Genomic DNA, 26,458 nt, shown 5'->3' with positions numbered 1-26,458 from the left:
AGCAGGGGAACCGTCCCGTGACTGTGGGATACCGAGCATTCTCCATCTCCAACCTCACCCAGCAGATGCCAGCAACCCTCCCCAGTTGTGACCACCAAAAACGTGTCCCGATACTGTCAAATGTCAAAACTGGCCCCAAATGCAAACATCACTGATCTGATCAGATAATGAAACTTACCCAACATCAGGAGAAAAGTCTGTGCCAAGTCCAGACTCAATTAACGCTTTGTAGAAGGGGGAGTTGGGTCCACCGATCAAGAGTGAAGACAGAAGGTTTAACGTGAAGGCTTCAAATGTATCAGTGATGCTTCATTTAAAAACGGGGTGGTAGGAGGTAGAGGGGGAGAGAAAAAGGGAAACTGTTGGCCCTAGTAACTGTTTCCAAAATCATTGAAATCACTACTAAACCGACACTTTTATTTCCAAAGAAGCGGGTGTTCTTCTACAAATGCTTGCATTTCAACCTTTAAGTTTTATGGATAAAAGAGAGTAACTATTTTTTTGGTGTGCAAAGTTCTCATAAACTAGACTATTTTGGGGTCCCACACCAGCAAGCTGACTTGGCTGCATATCGAATGTCATCCCATCATAGTGCGCCAAGCACTCTGACCTGTGTCATCTCAATTACAAGTGCACTGTCCACACACAGACAACAGCAGTGAGGAGATGGGGCAGTCGGTCGAGCAGCGTGACCACCAAGCCTGCCACCGCACGGCCGAGTACACCTGCCTGCCCACGTGCCCGCAGGCGCCCACATCTCTACGACAACAGAGCTCCATGGGTCATACATTGTTTTGAAGCCAGTGTTCACTGTGCTCTCTTCAGGCTCAATGGCATCCCGCCCCCACAAATGTTAATAACTGCTGCCTGACCCCATTTTCTCCACAGAAATAAGCTTTAAAATGCAGTAAGAAGTACTTTTTCCTGGGTAGCTACTAAAGGCAACTTCCCCCAAACCATCCCAGATGTTGTTAACATCCTCCCTGCCGTCCAACAGCTGCTCGACTCCTAAATCCTCACCACTGAGCCATTTCTACGTGGAGAATTCGCCTCCGACCCTGCTAAGCCGCACTTTTCCCCCTTCACCGCGGACACTTACTCTGGTAAGAGGAAGCTGACCCCGACGGTTGTTTGTTTGGAGGAACCTGCAGCCAGGGAGTCTGGGCCACATGTTACGTGGAATTCCCTCTGTAAAACGACGGGATGCTTTCAGCAGGTGCAGTGCACGAACAACTGGGTTTAAACTAGACTAAGGTACGCGTAGAGGTATAGAGTGGCCCAAGAGATGCTTTTCACTAAATTTTCTTTTCAAACAAGTAACCATTTCTTAGGGTTAAGAAGCTCTTACATTCAAGTCAGAGGCTACGATATCTGAAAATCTTATTACTAATACACAGTTTGACTCTTCGTCTCAGTGTATTCAGTAGGTGAAAACATGGCTTATTCTCTGCATGGGGAACTTACCGGCTTATCCCATGGCTTCTGAGCCGGCACTGCAGTATTTGGCTCAATTTTCTCAAATTTACTCAGTGCTTCGTCGTGAATTTGTTTCAGATGCTGTTCTAATGGAAAATTGCCGTAAGTGAAGAACCTGAAATGTTCAGAGACATTAGTCTATCTTAGCGTAAAAGATGAGAAATCAACATAGATCGCTGTTTGGATACAATGGAAGGTATGCAAAATAGGAAAACCCTAAACTCACCTCATTCCATGGATACAACTAGGTAACAGTTCCATCAGGGAAAATAACCCAAAAACCAGCAGAACAAACTCCACAACTAAACGTAGGGAAGAGAACACACTGGAGAGAGTGGGAAGGGCAGAGTCGCTGAGGGGGCTAAACGGACAAGGGGACTGTCCACTGGAGGAAGGGACCCATGGAGGGGGGGGCAGAGGGTCACACCAGGGAGCCCACACGGGAACATGAATCCCCCTGTAACATTTGGCTTTGAAAACCAAAGCAGCTGAATTTCATGAGTTCTTACAACCAGTGGGACTTAAACATGGAACTTTAAAAATCATGGGCGCCTGGGTGGCTCAGTTGGTTAAGCAACTGCCTTCGGCCCAGGTCGTGATCCTAGGGTTCTGGGATTGAGTCCCACATTGGGCCTAACTTGCTTACGTGCCCCACCCCCTGCAGCCAGGCCTGCCTCAGCCCCAGTGCTGCGAGTCCCCTCCCACAGATGACCAGGGCCCCTCTGGCCAACACCGTGTCTCCCAAACACACATTCTGCAGGACATCAGTCCCGGTGGTGGCAGCTGGTCACCTCCAACGGAGGACACACACACACACCTTGTTAAAACTACACGTCCCGTGCGCGTGCACTTTGCAGATCGCCCCACCCAACTCCGGTCTCCCCGGTGGCAGCACTTCTCTAGCACAGGACCAGTGTCACCTTGTGAAAACTGTGCACAATGCCCACTACATTCAAGAGCAGGGGACACAGCTGACTTTCCTGATGCACTGAACACATGCTGAGAGCTAGACACAATGAGGGGACAGAGGAATAAGGCCCAAATGAAAGAACGGGACAAAACCACAGCAAGAGACCTAAGTACAACAGAGATAAGTCATATGCCTGATAAAGACTTTAAAGTGATGGTCATAAAGATATTCACTGGACTCGAGAAAAGAGCAGCGGACCCTTAGCAAAGAGATAAAACAGAAACAATCAGAGACGAAGAACACAATCACTGAAATTAAAGATACACCAGATGGAATAGCAGACTACAGGAAGCAGAAAAACAATCAGCGACCTGGAGGACAGAACAATGGAAATTAATCAAGCTGAGCAGGTGACAGAAAAAAAATGCAAAATAACAAGACCTGCATAATAACATTTGCTTTATAGGGATTCCAGAGGGAGAAGAGAGAGAAAAGAGGGTAGAAAAATTTATGTGAAGAAATAATAGCTGAAAACTTCCCTAAACCGGGCAAGTTAACAGACATCCAGATACAGGAGGCAAAGAGAGTCCAACGCCCCGCAAAAAATCAATCCAGTGAGGTCCACATCAAGACACCTAGTAATTAGGGGCGCCTGGGTGGCACAGTTGTTAAGCGTCTGCCTTCGGCTCAGGGCGTGATCCCGGAGTTCTGGGATCGAGCCCCACGTCAGGGTCCTCTGCTAAGAGCCTGCTTCTTCCTCTCCCACTCCCCCTGCTTGTGTTCCCTCTCTCGCTGGTGGTCTCTCTTTGTCAAATAAATAAATAAAACCTTTAAAAAAAAAAAAAAGACACCTAGTAATTAAAATGCAAAAAGTAGTGATAAGGAGAATTATAAAAGCAGCAAAAGAAGAAAGTTCTGTAAAAGGGAAACCCGAGGAGGCTATTAGTGAGTTTTTCAACAGAAACACTGCAGGCCTGAAGGGAGTAGCATGACACATTAAAGTGCCGAATGGGAAAAATCTGCAGCCAAGAACACTGTACCCAGCAAGGCTGTCATTCAGAACAGAAGGACAGATGAAGAGTTTCTCAGACAAACAAAAGTTAAAAAAGTTCATGACCAATAAACTAGCCTTGTTAATGTAAATGTTAATGGGGACTCTGAATGGAAAGGGAAGACCATTAATAAGAGTAAAAAAAAGTAGGAAACATAAAAGCAGTAAAAATAAGTGTATCTGTAAAAATCAATCAAGGGTCTCTTAACATAAAAGGATGTAAAGTATGACACTATAACCTAAAACATGGGCGGCGGTGGGTAGAGAATGGGGGCAAACTTAAGCAACCATCAACTAAATAGAGACTGCTTTGTGCAGAAAAGGTTATATACAAACCCAATGGTAAGCGTGTATCGAAACCCAATAACAGTTATGGAAAAAATAAACAGAAAAGAATTTTAGTATATCACTAAAAAAAAACAACTTATGGTGAGAGAAGAGAGCAAGAAAGAGACAGAGAAAAAAACAGAAAAAAAAACCCCATAAAACAAGTAACAAAATGGCAATAAATACATACATATCAATAACTACTATAATGTAAATGGACTAAATGCTCCAATCAAAAGACACAGGGTGACTGAATGATAAAAAAACAAGACCCATCCATATGCTGCCTACAAGACTTAGCTCAGACCTAAAGACACCTGCGGACTGAAAGGGAAGGGATGGAAAACATTTCTCATGCAAACAGAAGTGAGAAGAAAGCTGGGTTAGCCATATTTACATTGGATGAAATAAACTTTAAAACAAAGACTGCAACAAGAGACAAAGGACACTATATAATCATAAGGGGAACAATCCAACAGGAAGATACAACAATTACAAATACTTATGCACCCAACATAGGAGCATCCAAATACATAAAACAGTTAATAATTATAGGGGATTTTAACACCCCTTTTTACATCATTGGACAGTTCATCTAAAAATGAAATCAACAAAGAAACAATGGCGTTGAATGACGCACTGGACCAGATGGGCTTAACTGGTATATTCAAAACATTCCACCCTAAAACAGAATACACATTCTTTTCAAGTGCACGTAGAACATTCTCCAGAATAGATCACGTTAGGCCACAAATTCAAAAAGATCAAAGTCACACCATGCATCTTTACTGACAACACTATGAAATTAGAAATCAACTATAAGAAAAAATCTGGAAAGACCACAAATACATGGAGGTTAAATAACATGCTACCACACAATGAAACAAATGAAAATGGAAACACAGCAGTCCAAAATCTTTAGGATTCAGCAAAAGCGTTAAGAGGGAAGTTTACTGCAATACAGGCCTACCTCAAGAAGCAAGAAAAGTCTCAAACAACCTAAACTTACACCTAAAAGGAGCTAGAAAAATAACAAGGAAAACCCCATGCCAGCAGAAGGAAGGAAATAATAAAGATGAGAGCACAAATAAATGATAAAGAAACTAAAAAAAAATAGAAGATATGAAACCAGGAGCTGGTTCTTTGAAAAGATCAACAAAATTGATAAACCTATAGCCAGCCTCATTAAAAAAAAGAAAGAAAGAAAGAAAAGCAAAAGGAAAAAGGACCCAACTAAACACACTAATGAAAGAGGAAAAAGAATAACCAACACCACAGAAATGCAAACATTTATAAAAGGATATCATGAAAAACTATATCCCAACAAACTGGACAACCTAGAAGAAGTGGATAAATTCCTAGAAACATATAAAGTACCAAAACTGAATCAGGAAGAAATAGTAAATTTGAACAGACCTATAAGCAGGAACAAAACTGAATCAGTAATCAAAAAACTCCCAATAAATAAAAGTCAAGGACCAATCAGCTTCACAGGTGAATTCTAAGACACATTTAAAGCAGAGTTAATACCCAGTCTTCTCAAACTTTTCCAAAAAATAGAAGAGGAAGGAAAACTTCCAAATTCATTCTACGAGGCCAGCATTACCGATACCAAAACCAGATAAAGACATCATACACACAAAAAAGGAGAAGTACAGCCATCATCTGATGAATGCAGAACCAAAATCCTCAACAAAACATTAACAATCTGAATCTAACAATATATTTAAAAAATCATTCACCGCAATCAAGTGGGATTTATTCCTGGGTTGCAAAGATGGTTCAATATTCACAAGTGAATCAACATGCTACATTGCAACAAGAGAAAGGATAAAAACCTTATGATCATTTCAAAAGATGCAGAAAAACCATCTGACAGAGTACAACATCCACTCATGATAAAAACCCTCAACAAAGTAGGTTTAAGGAAACACTCAACATAATAAAAGCCATATATGAAAAACCCACAGCTAACATCATACTCAATGGGGAAAAACTAAGAACACGACAGGGATGTCCCTCTCACCACTTTTATTCAACTACTACTGGAAGTCCTAGTCACAGCACTCAGACAAGAAAAAGGAATAAAAGGCGTCCAAATTGGTAAAGAAGAACTAAAACTTCCACTATTTGTAGACGACATATTATGTACAGAAAATCCTAAAGACTCCACCAAAAAACTACTAGGACTGATAAATGAATTCAGTTAAGACTGCAGGATACAAATCAACATACAGAAATCCGTTGCATTGCTACACACTAATAATGAAGTAGCAGAAAGAGAAATTATAAGAACAATCCCATTCACAACTGTACCAAATATAAAAAATACCCGGGAATAAATGTAACCAGAGCTGAAAGACCTACTCTGAAAACTATAAAATACTGATGAAGGAAACTGAAGATGACACAAACAAATGGAAAGTTATTCCATGCTCACAGGTTGGAAGAACCAATATTGTTCAAACTGCCCAAAGCAATCAACAGATTTAATGCAATCCCTATCAAAATACCAACAGCATTTTCCACAGAACTACAACAAACAATCCTAAAACTGGTATTGAACCACAGAAGAACCCCAAGAGCCAAAGCAATGTTGAAGAAGAACAAAGCTAAAAGTATCGCAATATCAAAATTTCAAGATATACTACAAAGCTATAGTAATCAAAACAGTATGGTACTGGTACAAAAAGACACATAGATTAATGGAACAAAACAGAAAACCCAGAAATGAATCCATGATCACATGGTCAATTAATCTTAACACAGCAGGAAAGAATATTCAATGGGAAAAAGTCTCTTTAATAAATGGTGTTGGGAAAACTGGACAGCCACATGCAAAAGAATGATAGTAGATCACTTTCTTAAACCATACACAAAAATAAATTGGATTTAGGACTGAAATTTCAGGCCTGAAACAAAAATCCTAGAAGAGAGCACAGGCAGAAATCCATCTGACATTGACCATAACAACTTCTTTCTAGACAGGTCTCCTGAGGCAAGGGAAATAAAAGGAAAATTAAACTCTTGGGACTACACCAAAATAAAAAACTTCTACACAGTAAAGGAAACAATTAACAAAACTAAAAGACACCTCAACATAATAAAAGCCATATATGAAAAACCCACAGCTAACATCATACTCAATGGGGAAAAGGAATGGGAGAAGATATTTGCAAAGGGCATCTCTGATAAGGGGTTAATATCCAAAATACATAAAGAGGGCGCCTGGGGAGCGCAGTCGTTAAGCACCTGCCTTCAGCTCAGGGCGTGATCCCTGCGTTGTGGGATCGAGCCCCACATCAGGCTCCTCTGCTGGGAGCCTGCTTCTTCCTCTCCCACTCCCCCTGCTTGTGTTCCCTCTCTCGCTGGCTGTCTCTATCTCTGTCAACTAAATAAATAAAATCTTTAAAAAAAAAAAAAAAAGAAATACATTTTTTTGTTTTCTAAAGATTTGAGAGAGTGCATGTACTCTAGTGGGGCGGGGCAGAGGGAGAGAGAATCCTCAAGCAGACTCCCCGCTGAGCAGGGAGCCCAATATGGGGCTTGATCGCAGGACCCTGGGATCACAACCTTAACTGGAGGCAGATGCTTAACCGACTGAGCCAGGCATCCTTCTGTTCACTTACTTTAAATACAAAGACCAAATAGAGGCTTTGATCTTTTTTATAAGAAACACAAATCATGCAAAAGTGATTAATTAAATGTAAATCTGACAAAAGTTGCTATTTAAAATGTACTATAAAAGTGTTTCAAAAACTAAGTAACTGATATGTTCAAATATTTGATGAGACGTCTTAACTACAGGAAGACAGTAATCCATCACTGACCTTCACAAAGTTCAATCTTAGGTTACAAATGTCAGATTACACGTTTTCAAGACAACACATTTATCCATCCAGGGGAAAAAGGGTACAACGACATAGTTGATTTTTTTTTTTTTTTTTAATATGCTGTTGTGTGAGCTATGACTCAGACACAGAACACAGATTGGTGGTTGCCAAGACAGGGGGTGGACGAAATGGGTAGAAGGGGTCTGAGCTTCTAGTTTTAAGATGAGTAAGTCATGGGGACATAACGGACAGCATGGTGACTGTAGTTAACAACAGTGCATTGTATATTTAAAAGTTGCGAAGAGAACGGATCTTAACAGTTCTCATTATAAGAAAAAAACCATTTGTAACTATGCGTAGAGACAGGGCTACCTGGACTTAGTGTGGTGATCACTTCACAGTATATACATGACCCAAATCATTCTGTTGTCCACATAAAACTAATACAACACTATATGTCAATTATATCCCGAGAAAATAAACACATCTGACTTTGGGAGCTAGTATCTGAAAGATCCTTTAAGAACGTCCACTCAATGGTTTAGAGGGCACTCCAGCAACAAGGAGCATCCCTGGCGTCCAGGGAGACACGTTTCTCTAAATGCCTGCCTCCATTTGGTCGCAGGACTCCTCGGAGAAAGAAGGACCTACAGATCTGGAGCAGGGGGAGCCTGGATTTGGGGCCGGGGGCACAGAAACTAGTCACTGAAAACTAAGAAGACCGAAGACAAGATGAGCTTAAAAGCATTCCCTTGGGACACAGGGGGACCAATTTGAGCATAAAAAAATAAAGATCCTGGGGCACCTGGGTGGCTCAGTCGGTGAAGCATCTGCCTTTGGCTCAGGTACTGATCTCAAGCCTGCACTCCCGTGTTAGCCATCAGAAAGCTGAGGCCAAGGGGAGGGAGCACGGCAGCACACGGCTCGTCCTGCAGGAGGGGTGTCACCAGCATGCTGGGCACGCACGTTCTTGCTGTAGACGCTCAGAATGAGCGTCCACGTGAGAGCGAGGCGATCCATTAAGCAAAGAATCCTCTAAATTTACAAAGTTCTTCGCAAACAATTCTTTGCCAAATGTGAGAGAAGCCATGCCATTTAGCGTATGCAAACAATCCTGCTCTTCATCAACCCACCATTAATTAAACCGCAAAAATGAAGTATTACCTAGCATTACTGGGGTGGTAATGGGTAGCATGGAACTGTTTAAGCTGCTCCCACGTGAGGTCTGGGATGCACAACGGATGCCCCCCGGAGATCACCGAGTACGTGTGGTCAGGCAGGAGTCGGTTCTGAAGGTGCTGCGAGAATATCCTCTCGTTGTCTGTCTTCAAATTTAAAAAAAGATATATGTGCATGAAAAATAACACCCACTATCATGTTACAATGCAGCAAATTAATCACATTCTGGGAGCATGTACCTGTAACACCCTGCAATTCAAATGGTCGCAGTGGTAAACAAGGTGGTCCAGGCAGATCCTGTCTAACAAAGCATGCAATTCATTCACAATCTCCGCACAAGACCCAGAGATCAGGGGTCTTGTAAGAGAAGGAGAAACTCTTTGCAGTGTGCATGGGCCACCAGCAACAGCCAAGGGAGGGAGGGATGTGCGGACCAAGGAAAGATGCGGAAGAGTCCCTGCCCATGAGCTGCAGGGAGGGGTTCCATGGGCTTCTGGAGCAAAAGCTGCCACTGTTACTTGAGTTTCCAGAAGGTGCTGGAAGAAATGAGGCCCGAATCAAGTAGCCCCACATGTCAGGGCAGGACTTCAAAGTCAGAGGAGCTGGGAGGATGGGCCCAACAGAGAGTTTCTCAAACTGCCTGGTCTCAAGATCCTTTATACTCCTAAAAATCAATGAGGCCCTCAAAGAGCCTTTGATGATGTGGGTTTCTTGATTACACAGGAGTGTGTGTGTACCCAGAATTTTTCTGTGTTACAAGTTAAAGCTAAGACCTTTTAAAAAGTTACTTGTTCACTCATTATCTTAACCCATCAGTACATGTTAACAAATATTTTTTGGAAACTTTCTCAGAACAAAGCAGAACTATTACTGAGAAGAATAGCACTGTTCTGCACATTTCGCAAATCTCCTTAATGTCTGGCTTAACGAAGACAGCTGGACTCTCCTATTTGCTTCTGTATCCTATAAACTATTACAAAACATGTAATGCAGGATTGGGGAAACTCCAGAATGAGGAAAAAAAGACAAGGTCTGATCACTGTCATGCAAATAGTTTTCATCTCACAGACCTCCTGCAGACCACATGTCAGCGGCCCTACAGCTCAAGGGCTGCTAGCTGTCACACTGGATCCCAGAAAATCGGGAGTGTGGCCCTCTGCTGACCTACAGCTGGTGCTCACTGCACCGTCCCCCGGCTGGTTCTCCAAGTCCCACGTGAGAAGTGCAAACAACATAAGAGAATGTCCACTGTCTTCCAGACCCATTTACACATCCCAATATTCTACACAGGAACGGTAAGCAATCATTGTAACACAGTTTTAAAAAGGAAAAAACAAAAAACCAACTCACAAATACTCCCTTCATTTCATTAAAGACGACTCCTTTAAAGGTCAAGGGTGTTTGGGGGTCCTTCGGATTCTCATGTTCTAGTCGCCATCCTTCCTGCCTAAATAACGGTAAGCAATTACACAATGATAGTGACTCTAATTCTAAAGCCTAAATCAATTAATCATTACGTACCAGAAATCCAGTTCCCGCAAGCATGGGAAAAAGGCTGCATCCAAATACACAGACAGGAGATTCTGGAAGTCCTTGGGATTTTGTGTGGAAAATGGGTACAGAGTATAATCGCTAGCTGGGTATAAACGAAAAGATTTTTTAAAATTCTAGATTCCCACAGGAATGAACTACTTTCAGCCCCGCTCCCCTCCATGAGCCCTTACAGCCCCGGGCACAGAGCCAGCACCGTCCCACTATGGGCAGGCCTGGCTGGGGGCAGGTAGAAGTGGCACAGCGAGCCATGACATCACACACCTACACAGATGGCCTGACCTGCAGGGTGTGGACCGAGTACACTGGTTAACTGGAGGCCTGGGCATTTCTCTGAGCCCAGCAGCAGCCCACGCGCTGCCCGAGTTCCTAGAAATCAACTCAAACACCACCACCACATTCACATATGCCACCGAGCTTAAATTTTATAGCAGGATTTCCAAAAAATATTATTTTGATTTTTTCCAGAAAAATGTCAGATGCCTTTTCCCTAAAACTACAGTTTTTATAATGCGGCCACGACGCGGCTTTCCTAAAGAATTCCATTTCCAGCAGCTTTCCAGCAGACCAGAGAATGGCCTATGGGCTGCCACCACCCCCACCCCAAACACCGAGGAGACCCTGTCCGGTACCACCGCGGGACACCAGCTCACCTGTAAAGGCGTTCATGAAAGTGGACAGCGAGCGATTGAGCATCTTAAAGAAGGGATCTCTGCACGGGTATCTGCGAGAGCCGCACAGGACGGTGTGCTCCAGCACGTGCGGGACGCCGGTGCTGTCCATGGGCGTGGTGCGGAACTGCACGCTGCGGCGAGACAACAGAAGCAAGCGGAAGGCTCAGGGGGACGGCACGGTTACCGCTGTGACTGCATGTGTCACCCCTTGACCACCCAACCGCTCAGCAAAACGGTCTCCGACATAACGCAGAAAATCCCAATTCACACTCTGGGCTTTTACTCCAGGCACCTGAGGACATAAACTCATTTCACCTTTTCCTTCTGTTTTCAGGACATGGTCAATAAAAACAACACACGAGTGAATGAGGATTTTAAACTACGTAATGTATGGCAGACGTTCTCGGTGGAAACGGTCGAGAACGTGCCCTCACGATGCCCCACGCACCTGAACAAGTTGTTGGTGTCTTCTCTGGCCAAGTGCAAGTATTTTGCCCCTGTGCTGTCATGGCTGAGCTTCACTGCGGTCAGGGACAGTTCGGGGATGGCCGTCACCTGAATGAACAAGGAATATGTGAACAGCTACACTCAGCCAGAACGGCGCTCGGCACAGGTATGGTTACACCACAGGCCCTGGCCTGTGTCACCGGGCAACAGCAAGAAGCCGGCACATCGGGGCCAGAGGCACATCAGAAACCACCTTGTTCAAACCCTGAATCTCACAAACGAGCCAAGTAAGACCTATGGACCTGACCATCCTCGGTACCTTTTCCTTTTGCATGCTTCCTATCTGCTAGACATTTTCTGAATAGTTCCCGGGGAACCCTGTGAGGGAGGGATCCTCACCCCCACTTGCAGATGGAAATGCTGAGGCTCAGAGGAACGGACAGGGACACAGACACCATCTCTCACAGCAGGCTGCGCTGGAGGAGTCCTGCTCTCACCTGCAATGTGTGCAGTTGGTTTCCTTTTATACACATCATGGGAGGAATGCTCAGAATGGCCCTGCCGGGAGGCAAATGCTGGACTGGGCCACAGCCTGCAACCGAACTGTGCCTCATCTGGTTTATGCAGTACTGAGGAATTCCCAGGGGTGCGCTGGGGTATCACCAGTTACCTGCTCCTAGGGGAGGGTCCAAATCACCTCCAATAAAAACAAATGCATCCTGACCCCAAGGATGGTCGTCTGCTAGCTATGTAAGCCTCCCAAAAGTTTCTGTGGTTGTTGGCACCTTAGAAAGTGCTCTATCGCCCAACCATGCCAGGGGCCTCTCCCCTTCAATCACAGTGGTGCATCACTATGACAGCCACACCATTTATCACCTCTTTTCAGAGGCTGTGAAGCTTACTTGTCTGTGTGGACACAGCAAGCTACCAGCAGGGCAGAGATTAGAACTCGGGGGTCCGGAGCGTGTTGTGGGGGCCTTCCATGCAAGCGACATGGCTTAAAGAGGTCTGTAATGCCTGCTTAGTTTACAAGTATTAAATTATCTATAGCTAAGAGTTTACTTTGTAAGAGGTGATCAACGTATTTAAAATCAGTTCAAATGGTGAACTGTCTGCCTCCCAACCTCTTTCATGGGAACTACTCCCTAAACAAGGATCATGTTTTATCAGAAGTTTCTATAACACTTGGAAAATACAGAAAAAGGACTCTGAACGAGGTTCTCCTTAACAGTCATTATTCTACATCAAACTCCTCTGCATGGCCTTTGGGGACTTCACACATGCTCTCACCCAGTGTCATGAGCCCCTCCCTCAAGCGAACCAGCCCCCTGGAACCCTGCCTGGAAGTGCCACCACGGGCACGTCCAGCCCTCCGTCTTCCACGTACACACCCCTCCATTCTCCCTGAACCTGTCCCTATTACCCCCCTACCCCACCCCACCCAGCAGAGCACCCTCTCCTCCCATCCTCCTCTTGGGTCTCTGCACTTCCACTGAGACGCTCATCACGTTCCCCCTTGTGCTGCAGCTGCACTTGTATCCTTCTGGACTGTGAGCTGACTGCCTTCTAAATCTGGTAAGAGTGTTACGCACAGCGTGAAGCCAACAGCCAGTCAGTGATGTGAAATACATATTTTCCAATTACTGTGTTAAAAGAAAAAAAACATTGTGAACATACAAGCCCACAATCTCTTTACTCAGATGGCTCAAAAACCAAGTTTTTGTGTGTAGAGCAAACTCACGTGCTAGGGAAAATGTGACCCGCACAGATGTGGGGTGAACAGTCACGTGTGTGGTTGAACATCAATGTGACTTACTTTCTAATAGAGACATTAGGCTTCAAGGGGCCGGGTTCAGGGAAGGGACTGGGGATCCCTTATTTAAGAATCAGGAAATCCTTTCATTTCCAACTCTGCTCAGTTGAGCCTACTGTGAAACACGGATGAGCCAGGGCCTGGGATAGAGACGCCAACTCCCCTGGGGTCTGGCCTGCGCAACAAGATAGGCCATGCACACCTGGCTTACGGTGAACCCGTGGATCTGCTCTCCCACCTCGTGCTGCCGAGCCCTCTCACAGGCGGTGGTGGCCCTCCTCCTCCTTGCTTGCGGACTGGCCCTGCTCCACAGGAGGAAAGGAACCAAGGTTAGACGCTCCTGCAGGACAACTGTGTGGCTAACGTAATTCAGCGACATCACGAAAACATTTTCACATGATCAAGACACTTCAGATAAAAATTAAACCTTACATCTTACAAACAGATTCCAGAAAACTGATTTCTGGAACCTTTCGTTAAGTTCTTCCAATTTTATGATCTTTACCTCTACTCAGTTAAAGCTTCGTATCAACTAATAACTGCATGTTCCAGGCCTTCTATATGTAAATGCTCACAAATAACTATGATACCAATTCTCCTCACCTGTGTAAAAAACAACTCTCTTGTTAAAATGACTTTTTCCATCTCAGTATACAGTATCGCAATAAACTCCCATTACGCATCTACCAAACTTCTAAAAGTAAGACATCTATCATTGCTAGGAATACCTAAACCGCAACTAGGTGTGCAAACAGTAATGATCCTGCAAAAACATCTGGCATCATTTAAACTAGTAACTATTCATCTCCATATGTGTGTCCTGGATAACCTGTAATCATGTGCCAGCACACACCCCTTATGTCGGCACCATTCCTAAGAGTCCCAAACTCCACCAACCAGGATGTCCAACATCAGAATGGATAAACTGTGGACTATTCAATAGCTGAAATAAGCTTAGTCATAAATATGGATGGACTGCAACCACGCGTGATGAAATTGTGGGTCACATAATGCTAAACCAAAAAAAAAAAAAAAAACAAAGGATAGACATGGTATCATCCTAAATAGGTAACACTGTGTTGCAGGAATACGTACAGATGGTAAAAATATAAAGAAAAGCCAACAACATGGATGGAGCTAGACAGTATTATGCTAAGTGAAATAAGTCAGAGAAAGACAAAGACCATATGCCACTCATATGTGGAATAAGAAACAAACGAGCAAAGGCGATAAAACACGCAAATCAAGAAATAGAATCTTAACTATGGAGAACAAACTGATGTTATCAGAGGGGAGCTCCCGTTGGTGGGGAGACGGGCGGGGGGGTGTCGATCCACTGACTCCTGTAGCTGCTGTATTTCTGGGGCTTAATCTTATATAGACACATAGACCTATAAAGAAAAGCAAGGAAATAAACCAGGAGAGAGATCACATCTAAGAGGAGGGAGGGTCAATCATTTAGGGGTAACCTTAATCTGGGTAACGGTGACACCATTTGTAAATATTTTCCCTCTCAACTGTATTATATGCTTTAAATAATTTTCTACATTATTATATCTCGCAAAAATATCTCTTTTGAAGACAATACATACAGAAAAGGAAAAAACAGACTCAGTCGCTATCAGGCAACATTATGGAGATACGCGATCATCAGCCTTTCTTTCCTTACCAACTTAGCTAATTCTAGAACTATGGAATAGAGGGTTTTAAGGTGTTATTTACCAACAACAACACAATCCCAAAAAACAAATGCTCAGGCTGAAAATGCAGAAAAAGCCTGAGGCAACATGGCCTTTCCCCCATATACTTCCTGTTACCAGCCACACACGTGAAGAATGCCCTGCTGCCTAATTCAAACACACCACCAGAGTACCCAAAAACGAACACCCCTGACTAACAGCTAAACTGCCCCATAAAATAAACAAGGTTCTGTGAATTAGCATGAAACAAAACTTATCTACAAACTCATAAAGCATGATCATTCAAGGCTGGATTGTTATCTTTTTTTCATAAATTAGTCACTTAAAAAAAAGTCAATCTCTGGAAACTCCAGTTCTATTAAGAACACTGCATCCTAAAAGCACTTCGTGTGGAAGCCTCAGGTGTCTTGAGGACTCCCTGCTCACAATAGAAGACATGGGGGCAATCACGTTAATGAGAACCACAAGCTGGCGATTAATTTAATTACACGTTAAAAATCCATAACAATGACCATTTTCACTTCAAAAGCCCTGACAATCTGCACACAAGGCCACCCGCTCTGGGACCGCCTAAGGTCCCGGGAGCACCGGGGCTCCTTGGGCCCGGACCCGCTTTACCCACAGGCTTTCCTGGCTGCGCTCCCAACCCTGACAACTGGACAGGAACTCCTTTCCTTTGGAGGAGGATGCGATGGGAGGGGGACCCACCGCGCCGTCCCTCACCCACGCTCTGCAAGGCTCGCCGGGCTGGGCTCGGGGAGAGACGGTCCGGAGTCCGGGCTCCCCGGGCGAAGGGCGTCAGGGTCCGGGCGCCCCAGAGCAGGGAGCTGTGGTGCGGCCCCGCCAGGCCGAGACGAGACCCTGGAACCCCCTGCGTTCTCCCCGCCGCCGGGACCGCCCCTGCCACCTTTCGCCCTCGCCTCCTTCCTCTCCGCCCTCTCTCGCTCCTGCCCGCGTCTCACCCGCCGCTCAGCCGCCTCAGGAAGAACGGTACCCTCCCGCCGCAGCGCCACATGGCTTGTGACCAGCTCAGGGTCCCTGTCGTAGCTTTACCTACCCAGACGCACGGCGCGGGGGCGTGACGCATCGGCCGCAACTCTCATTCGTCAGCGCTCACGGTGACGCTCTCTCCAATAGGCTGGCGAGGAAAAGGGTGGGCTCCTGATGCGGCGGGGCGGGACTCGAAGGCAGCTGGCCACGGGTCGGGCGGGACGATAGGGGGCGGGGCGTCGCGGGCCTCGCCGCGCAGGAGCAGGCGGGGGCGGGGCTTGCGTTCGGAGCCAGGGGCAAGCACGGAGAGGGGCGGAGCCCGGCGAGGGCGCCGCCGAGGCCAGAGCACCGGGCGTGCATGGGGAGGGGCGTGCGCGGTAGCGGGTGGGCCTGCGCGGGGAAGGGGCGGGGACTGTGAGGGCAAGGGTCGGGGACTGCGCAGGGGAGGGCGGGACCGTGAAAGCTAGGGGTGGGCCTGCGCAGGCGAGGGGCGGGGCCTGCGCAATCGAATGGTTGCCCTGCGCTGGGAAAAGGCGGGGGTACTGGGAGGGGAGGGGCGGGTACTGGGGGGTAGGCGGGACTGTGAAGGCGAGGGGCGGGGACTGTGCGGGGAAGGGCTGGCCCACTCAGGTGCAGTGGGTTGCACAGGTGTGGAGCGGACTCAGGCTGGCCGGGTGAGCTGCCTGTTCCTCAGGGCTTGGTGGGGGCATTGGTCTCCTGGAGGAGGTCGTGAGCCTGACCTGCGCGTGCTCACAGCTCTATCTGCAGTTCTTCGGTAGTTAAGTGAGAGTAAAAGACGTCCAGCTGGGGGCCCACCAGGTGCCTCAGCCCCTGCCTACGGGGCTTTGTGGAAATGGTCCGAGGACAGCACCAGATGGTTTCCAGGGTCAGGATACCATGATGTCAGCCTCCTTAAGAATGGTCCCGCTCAGAATGTCCCCAGGGAACCGCAGGACAGCTCAAAGCACCTGCAAGCGTGTTTTGACTCACCGCTTTCCCCACCTGCATCTCGTGTCTGGGAAGACTCCGCACTTCTAAGTTGTCCAAAGTAACCATGTGCCCTCCTTGAACCGCAAAGACAGGCTCCAGGAGGGCAGATCATGCGTGTGGGCCTGCACTGCGGCTGTGGGGTGGAAGGGCATCTGGGATTAACCACACCTGGGCCCTGGAGCGGTGGGGAGAAGTCCAGCCCCATGTCTGTCTGCAGATTCTCAGGGCCATGGCCTCCTCTCTTCTCTTTCTCCCTGGCCCTCACGTGCAGATGGTCTCAAATCTCCCTGCCTCTGCTTCTGGGCTCTAAAGAAAGCCTTCTCTAAGTAGACAGGTGCCATCTGTCTGATTATGTAAATGCTATGGCAGCAATGGAGAGCGTAATATTGCATTGACAAGCCACCAAAAGTCTCCAAAAAACTCTTCACGGTACCATAGATTCTGCAGGTAACTGAGTATCTCTTTATCCAGAGGAGAAACCAGCTGAACCAGAACAGAGGTGATGATAAGAAGCCACTAATACAAACACACCCCGTGCAGAAACCTCTCCTCCTTGGGGGATCTGGGTGATAAAGTTACTGAGTCACCACAGCATCTCTGTGATCCTGCAGACACAGTTGGGTGTTATTAACCCTACTGAGAGTGTTTAGAGAAATGAGCACCGGAAGTTAGAGTATTTTGATCTCTCTGAAGGATAGATGCTATATAAATCCAGTAATTGCCATTTACTGGTATGTTCCCACAGCACACAACCTCATTGACAGCTACCCACACACACACAGAATTTATAAATAAATATTTTGACTAGCACCCAGTATAATTTCACACGTGTGTAATCTTGATGTATATTAAAAATCATTGCAATGTGGAAGTTAAAAGTTAAAAATCGTCTATGCAATATCCTATGTTTCAAAAACACATCCAATGTCATAATGAAACGCTGTTTTAGTAGGATGAGCCTTGATCAGAATGGTGCTGTTTGGGATGTAGAAAAGCAGTCGAGTGAATATTTGAGGGTTACGGATTGGGTTACCTCTCCCCAGAAAGATATGTTGTGACCTCATTTGAAAGTAAGGTCTTCATAGAGGTAATGCAATTAGAACGAAGTCATTAGGAAATGAGCAGTGTCCTTACAGAGAGGGGATATTTGGACCCTCTAGCACATACAGGAGGCCATGTAAAGATGAATGCAAAGATCAGGGGGATATTTCTATACCCCAAAGAGCACCGAGGATTGCTGGTACACCAGAAGCATGGAGAAGATGCCCCGTCAGAACGAACCAATCTGCCCACACCTCGATCTAGGACTTCTGGCCTCCAGAACTATGAGACAATGAATTTCTGTTGTTCTAAACCATCCAGCTTGTGGTACTTTGTGATGGCCGCCCCAGCCAACTAATGAAAAAGTCAGGGTTCTGTCACCTCCCAAAGGAAAAACACAAAGTGTGTGGTTTCCCAGGATTGATGTCATTGACATAATGCGTACCATTTGGAAATCCTTTATTCCTGAGTGTATCATAAACCACAAGTGATGATTGTTGGAAATGCAAGATAAGGGATTAGCTCAGTGCCTCCAACTTTAAAATTATGAAATTATAGAAATGTAAAAAATGTCAACAAACACTGCTAATAACATGGAATAAGGAGAAATCTCCATGCTAAAACCTAGGGCGCCAGTGCTCCTTCATTGTTTTTCATTCAACAAAAATGTATTGTGTGTCACCTGAACTCTGCCACCTTGAGTTTGAATAAAAGACTTTCATCTTCTGTTGAACTCATACGAATGGGCCCGTGATTTTCTGCAAGCCGACTTTTAACCCTAAGATTCCATAGTTGTGTTATCTCGGGTCTCAATTGTGACATTGGCACAGCATCGACTCCAGCCTTCAGCTTTATTTTTTCTGTCTGCTTAAAAGGACCCATTAAGAAATTCACATTAACTTGACAGATTTTTGTTTTATTTCTGCTTCTAGGTATGTTGTCTGACATCCACCTTTGATGGAGGTAAGCTCTTCACGTGAATGTAGTTTGACTCCAGATTTTTTTTTTAAGATTTTATTTATTTATTTGACAGAGATAGAGACAGCCAGCGAGAGAGGGAACACAAGCAGGGGGAGTGGGAGAGGAAGAAGCAGGCTCATAGCGGAGGAGCCTGATGTGGGGCTCGATCCCATAACGCCGGGATCACGCCCTGAGCCGAAGGCAGACGCTTAACCACTGTGCTACCCAGGCGCCCCGACTCTAGATGTTTTGAACAGTTGTTTTAGAAAATCTAAGATGTTGAGGTTCCTCTTGCCTAATGCCTTTAATATAATAATAATAATAATAATAATAATTTTTCAAATACCTTATAACTTAATACATACATGTGTGAAAAAATCCAGGATGAATCATAACTGAAGAAAAAGTACATTAAAATAACAATGGGATATTATTTTATCTATCAGATGTAATGGTTTGATAAAATCTAAAGCTAGTGGAGCTAGTGAAGTTACGGAGAACAGGTACTCTTACGCTCTGAGGACTGTGTGCTACTCTCTGTGTATTTACCTTTTGGAAAACACTGTGGCACTATTTATACAAATTTTAAGTGAGTGTACTCTTTCAGCAGAAATTTCACTTCATGAGAATTACCCTACAGGTCTATTCTCACAAGGGCACAATGATGTATAACGAACAATGTTCTCTGCAGCATTTTCAACTATAGCAAATATTGAGCAACATCAAAGACTACCAAGAAGAGTTTTCTTAAATAAAATATAAAACATTCATATAGGTAAATATTACACAGATAGTAAAAATAGTGATATGCATTATTTTTCATACATATACAACACAAATTAGTAAGAAAAAAGCTAGATGTGGGCTGAAACTCTCATTGAGTGGGAAAAAATATACTCCCATTTGAGTGAAACAAGTTGAAAGGAGATTTTAATTATGGATCTAACATAATATTTTAATGAATGAAGTTTATGAAGACTAAATAGATGGTAAGACAGTCTATATTCATAGATAAGAAACATGGTATGATAAAGATGTCATTTCTTTGCAAAAAAAAAAAAAGAAAAAAAGCAATGCAATTCCAATAAAAATCCCGAACAGATTAGAAGCACAAAATGATCCTAAAATACAGACAAAGGAGAAAAGATTCAAGAACAGGCAAAGCAATTTTGAAGAAGGACAATGTGGGAAACTTATTTTAGCAGATATGAAGACAAGTCCTATTATTAAGGACTTTTATAAGTCTATAAAAAGCTATAGGAAATAAGACAGTGTGTTAATATTAGCACCGAGAGAGTCAAAGAGTCTAAAGGAATATAAAGAAAGCCAGGAATAGGCACCTAGAAGTAGGTCACTGGAGAACAGACTCAATGAGTCTTGTAATTTATATGGGAAAAATTTAATTGCTGGTTCAAATCTGTCTGCACCTACCCTAAGGCCATAATGACATTATATTTCTTCAAAGGGGTTAAAAGTTTTACTTTTCTCACTTATGCTTTTAATACACATGATTTGAATTTTGTTTCTGCTTCCTGTAACAGAGAAATCCTTGGGATTAAAGTGACTGCAGAATAAATCGTTAGACTGGACCCCCCCCCCCAAGGTGCAAATTTAGGGTTGGAGCCCAGGCAGAGAAAGGATCTCCACCAGCATCTTGTCCTTCACACGTATTTACTGCTGCCTGAAATACTTTAGCAGGAGACAGACTTGTGTTCCAAATTGAGCAAAATGCTTAAAATGCAAATACGCATTCACCTAATTCACACAGAAGGGAATGACTTTTATTGAGTAGTGGGTGGAAGGCTATGAGGACAGGGTGTCATCATCAAGTAGAAAGGATAAAGCGAAGACAAACCCTGGGGACTTCCAAAGCCCAAGATTATTTTCTTCGAATGTTTTTTTCCAAGGCTAGCCATTGCTCACATTCTAATCCTTGTATGTTTCTGATGTTTTATCTGCAACCCAAATGCTACAGTTTCCTTGTGAATGACTTCATAGCTGGTGTAACTAACCCACAGCTCAGTGCGCTGATTACAATATTCAGGTCCAGGCTCTTTGTTTGACCCTTTATCTGCTCTGTGGTCATGGGTTACATTTTTCATATGACAAGTCATTTTATAAAACTGAAAACACTTTATAATACGTTTGTAGCTGGTTTTCAGGCAGGAGTGCAATGGGCCCATAATCATTCTGGTTGGCTAAATATTTATTGGATTCCTAGGATAAGCCGCTTAGCTGTGGCCAAAATTTGGGTAAAAGTTTAGAAACTAGCTCTTCAGGCAGAGATTAAAGACATAGTCCCCACTTTCAAGGAACTTTCGGTCTAGCATAAGCTGCAGAAAAATAAGTGGGGAATTACTGTGTCGTCACATGCAGTGCCCTCTGGGAAGACAAAGGCAAAGATTCTGCCGGCAAATGATGGCTCAGAGAAGCCTTCCTGCAGAAGGGGACACATCGGACTTTCCCCAAACAGGGAATGAATAAACAATGTGACGTGTTTGTATTTATTTCCTATTGATGTTACAACAAATTACTACACATTTTCTGACTTAGAACAACGTGAGTTAATTTCCTCTCAGTTCCAGACGGCAGAAGTATGGATCTCACTGGGTTAAAACAAGTGCGAAGTGCTGTGCTTCCTCTGGAGACCTGGAGACTCCAGGGAGAATATGCTTTCTTGCCTTTCCAGCTTTGGGAGGCCGCCCACATTCCCTGGCTCATGGCCCCCTTTTCCAACTTCAAAGCCAGCAATGGCCAGTCCAGTCTTTCTCCTGATGCCCTTTCTCTATAGCTGATGCTTCTACCTTCTGCTGCCCTAGTTAAGGACCCTTGTAATTATGTGGGTCCCATCCAGCTCATCCAAATTAATCTCTTTAAGATCAATGTGATTGGCAACCTTAATTCTATCTGCTACCTACATCCTCTTTGCCATGTACCCTAACATATTCACAGGTTCCAGGGATTAGGATGTGGACATACTTGGGGGCCATTAGGTTGCCCCACCACCATGTTAAAATAAGTCAAACTCCTGTATTATGAAATGCTAGAAGGATCTTTCAAAATAAAATGTTTATGTTTATGCTATACTGTTAAAATTAGTATCTTACTAATTTGCTGTTGATACTTCAGAATAAATTGTCAGGTTAATATACTAACCAGAGGGAGTCTATGGATATCTGTTCCCTTCCCCACCCACACCCCTTGGCCTTTCCTGCTGAGGTTCTTCCCTGAGTTCCACTTACTGATCAAAATCACTATTTCACAGAGTAAATGTGAAGTTTTATGGCAAATTATTGATCTTTTCAGCAAAATATGCTACCATATTCTGGCTTATTTGTTTGAAAGAGGAATTTTGACATGCCAGAAATAGAAGGAAATGAATATTATAATTGAATTTGCAGATATCACTTTTTGGAGCTTTGAAACAAATACCTGTCAGTTAGAGAAAGAACAAATGGGTCCATATCAGAGGAGGGAGGAAGGGAAGGAATGCCCGTGATAGCATTGATTTAGCATTTTTATGCATTATTATCCATGGCAGTGAAATAAATATTCATTAGTGAAATGTCTTTTTAGTGGAAACAAGCCAGAGGCAAGAGCACATTTATACAGCATAAAGCTCTGTGGAGAAAAGCTGTTTTGTTACTTCTGAATCGATTCTTTTTTAAATTCACAGGACATATCATTAAAGGTGGTTCATTTTAAGACATCTTTTGACATATCAATCATGAAAATTACTCCTTTATTGATAATATTGATAATAAAGGAGTCCTCTCCTTGTTGAAATACACTTCTTGGGGGAAACAATGAGGATCTTTCAGGTCAGGAGCCAAATAAATTAGTGCCGGAATTGGATCACGATGGGTAAGAACTGGCCCTGTTATCCCCACAGCTAGTGTGCAGTGGGAAATGCAGGACTGGTCCCATTTCTAACGAAAGTGTCTTTGGGGGAACTGAGTTTGAAAACACAAAGTTGGGAAGTTCTCAACTCGAACATTAAATCTAAATCCAAGGGGAGAGAGAACTTAGAATCAGGAATTGGACGAGAGAAAAGCATGGGCCCCCGAGGGACCTCGCACATCATATGTTAGTGCTCAGTTAGTACTAACTTCTATTCATCCCCATACGTGTGTGGCGTGTACATAGAAATCTGGGCATAATGGACAAGCCGGAAGCAGACCTCTGGAGTTTTGCACCTTCTGACTCACAGACTCCTTTCTAAATCAGTGCTCCTGTCTGATACATTTCCAGAGAAATGAAATGTTGGGATGTCCATTTATGATCATTAGCAAAGCTTTGAAGGCAGACGGTGGATAACCTGAGTCATGATGGTTGAAACAGACAGGCATTTATTTTCTTACTGATTTTATCTTTACCCTGAAACCATCTTTTGTCTCTGGTTATAAGATGGTGTTATGAGCTGAATTGTTTCTCAACCAAACTCCTCTGTTGAAGCCCTATCTCCCAGTAACCCCCAGGTCTTCAGAATGGGACTACATTTGGAGATGGGGTTTTTATGGAGGTGATTAAGGTAAAATGAGGTCACTAGGATGGGTCCTAATCCATTCTGACTGGTGTCCCTATAAGGAGAGGAGTTGAGGATACACACTTGCAGAGAGGGAAGAGCATGTGAGGACATGGGGGGAGGGGGGAAAAAGACGGCGTCTGCATGCCCAGGAGAGAGGCCTTGGGAGACACCAGCCCTGCCCACGCCTGGATCTCAGACTCCCGGCCTCCAGGACTGGGAGACAACAAAGGTCTGCTGTTTGAGCCCTGGTCTCTGGTGCTTGTGGTGGTGGCCCCAGGAAACCAGCACAGTTGGCTATTAAAAGGGAGCTGACAGACTGATCTCGGGGACCCCAGATATTGTGTCCAGAAACAGCCAACAGAACAGACGGAATTTTCATCCATGATAAAGGAAGCATTTTAAACCACTGAGTAAATGATGATTCTTTAAGGAATGGTGTTGCAAGAAATCAGTTCAATACAGACCCATTCTTTACGCCAAGAGATTCCAGGTAGGTCAATGAGTTTAATAGAAAAGGAACTCATGAAAACAGAAAAGAAAGATAAGTTTAAAACACAATTTAGGAAGTATTTGTAAGTATGATATAAAAATCCAGAATCCTTTAAAAACAAAACAAAACAAAACAAAACACTGGTTTGGGGCCCCTGTGTGGCTCAGTCAGTTGGGCGTCTGACTCTTGATTTTAGCTCAGGTCGTGGGATCGAGGTCCTGTTGGGCTTTGTGCTCAGTGAGGGGTCTGCTTGTCCCTCTCCCTCTGCCCCCCCCCATCGTGTGCACAGCAGGGCATGCACTCTCTCTCTCAAATAAATAAATAAATAAATAAATAAATAAATAATTTTTTTAAAAACCAGGTTCATTCGTCAGTATAAAATTTAAAAATATGTACGCAACAAAAGTATCGTTAAAAAGTCAAAAGACCAACAAACCAAAAAAAAAAAAAAATTTGCAAATCACAGGGCAGGAAAAGACCTTGGCACACGAACAATTTTTATAAATCTCTAAGAAAAATACAAATAATTTTTAAAAAGGCAAAGTTGTTTCCAAACCAGAATTACAAATGACCAATTAAAAAAAAAGAAAGACCCTCCAACTCACAACAAAGGCAATAAAAATTAAAATAAAAACGTGAAACCCTTTTCAGTCAATCCCATCGGCAAAGGTTTAAGTGACAATTGTCAGTGTCTAGAGTAGCCCCCTCACATGCCACCCGGCGGTGTGAATTAAAGGTAAAATAGCGCATGCTCCCCGAGAGAGGCAGGGTCACCTTGCACAGCTCAGCAGAGGCGTAGACGCGGCAGACGGCTGAACTCTGTGTGCAGGGTGGTGATTAATGCAGACGCGCCAACGTGCCGTCTAACAGACGTTCATCACATGGAATGCGCTGGAAGTGCCTGCCATCCTTAGGCGCATGCCCTGCTGATGGTGCAGCTGGAGCCCAGGGAGGAGGTGTTGTTTCTCTATCTTCCTCCCTGCTCACTGACCCCATCTCCCAGAGAGGCCGTCCTCCCCGTCTCCTGCAGCCACTGCAATGCTACATTCAGACCCCGTGGCTCCAGGTTATGACCCAAATCCCTGGGCTTCCCCCACACACGCCCAGGTCTGCTAGGCCATCTTTGCCCAGTTCCCAGAGTCAGGAGCTGGTGGCCCCCAGCGATCTCTACCGACGTAGGGCTTCTCAACGCCCTGTCGTGGGACGGGCACTCTGGTGTGCTGGGCCCTGGTCCTGCCCCTGCTTTTAGCACGTTCTTAAAAAATAGGGATAACCCATTCAGTATTCTCTTATAATAACAAGGAGCAGGGCTATGTGTGGCCACAGGATGAGATGGCCCATCAACAGTGTTGTCTCGAAAGAACAAATTGTGAAAAGTATAATCCTTGTTTTAAAAAAATAACTCTTAATTTAGGTGAAATGCACGTAACAGTAAATTTACCATTTTACTCAATTTTACGTCGACAGCCCTGTGGCAGTAAGCACGTTCATTGCTGCGTAACCGCCGCCACCATCCGTCCACAGAACGCACATCTTTCCAAACTGAAACCATGCACGCACTCAGGAGTAATTCTGTCTTCCTCCCTGCCCCTGGCAGCCCCCTTCCGCCCTGTCTCTATGGATTCAACTACTCTCAGCACCCTATGTGAATGCAGTCAGACAATGTTTGTTTCCTTTTTGCACCCAGCTGATTGCACTCGGCATGCTGTCCTCGAGTTTCGTCCATGTTGTGCCCGTGTCAGGACGTCCTTCCTTTCAAAGGCTGGAAAGTATCTCGTCTGCATTTACCACATTTAGTTGTCCATTTACCTGTCAACGGACCCCTGTGCTGCTTCTACTTTTCGGCTGTTGTGAATAACGCTGCTGTGAACACGGACGTGCAAATATCTCCTTGAGAGCCTGCTTTCAGTCCCTTTGGGTGTAGACCCAGACATGGAATTGCTGGGTCATGCAGTCATTCTATTTTTAATTTTTTGAGGAGTCACCAGTATGATCCTCTATTAAAATACAACTTTTAAAAATAGAAATGTTGGCACAGATATACCTGTTACCGCAATTAAAAACACCTGGAAGTATAAAAATCTGTTCAGAATGGCTGAGGGTAGAAAGGGATGTGAGGGATAGAGGATACTTATCTTTCCCTTTACACCCTTCTGAAACTGTTTCTTCATGTGTATGTATGACTTCAGTACTTACATCGAGTAGGAATGTGCACCATGTCTATAGAGAGCTCTCCAACAGATACACAGAAACCATTATATAGAAAAGCCTCGGCTTCTATGCAGCTCCTTTTCTGTATGAATGTAAAGTGTGCTGCTCACAGCTTTTGCTTTTCTGCATACATTTTCCTGGGAAAGAAGTATATTCCTCGGCTCTTCTGGGGGCCCCTTGAAGCAGGGACTTGGTATAATTTTTATTTGTGCCCCCCGTACCCAGAGCCATTTCTAGCATGTAGAGAGCCATCAGGGGTTTCTGTCGTTGTTGACTGGTTTTGCTCA

General features: G+C 44.5%; 1 protein-coding gene across 1 annotated transcript in view; it reads right to left on the bottom strand.

The window, feature by feature from the left end:
• Positions 1-16,038, bottom strand: part of PITRM1 (pitrilysin metallopeptidase 1) — a 42,076-nt gene extending 26,038 nt beyond the window's left edge. Inside the window, exons 1-10 of the mRNA XM_045812970.2 lie at positions 15,924-16,038; positions 13,464-13,563; positions 11,450-11,556; positions 10,981-11,132; positions 10,298-10,412; positions 10,127-10,223; positions 8,762-8,922; positions 1,465-1,591; positions 1,100-1,188; positions 179-307 (exon numbers count right to left, since the gene is read on the bottom strand). Of these exons, the coding sequence (XP_045668926.1) occupies positions 179-307; positions 1,100-1,188; positions 1,465-1,591; positions 8,762-8,922; positions 10,127-10,223; positions 10,298-10,412; positions 10,981-11,132; positions 11,450-11,556; positions 13,464-13,563; positions 15,924-15,976 (1,130 nt within the window). The 5' untranslated portion in view covers positions 15,977-16,038. The remainder of the gene's footprint in view (positions 1-178; positions 308-1,099; positions 1,189-1,464; positions 1,592-8,761; positions 8,923-10,126; positions 10,224-10,297; positions 10,413-10,980; positions 11,133-11,449; positions 11,557-13,463; positions 13,564-15,923) is intronic.
• Positions 16,039-26,458: the final 10,420 nt, after the last annotated feature.

Source organism: Ursus americanus, chromosome 31 (genome assembly GCF_024610735.1).
Source record: "Ursus americanus isolate L20-20 chromosome 31, mUrsAme1.1.p, whole genome shotgun sequence".
NCBI lineage: Eukaryota > Metazoa > Chordata > Mammalia > Carnivora > Ursidae > Ursus > Ursus americanus.
The sequence above is the reverse complement of the archived record's forward strand: the minus strand, read 5'-3'. Positions and strand labels throughout refer to the sequence as shown.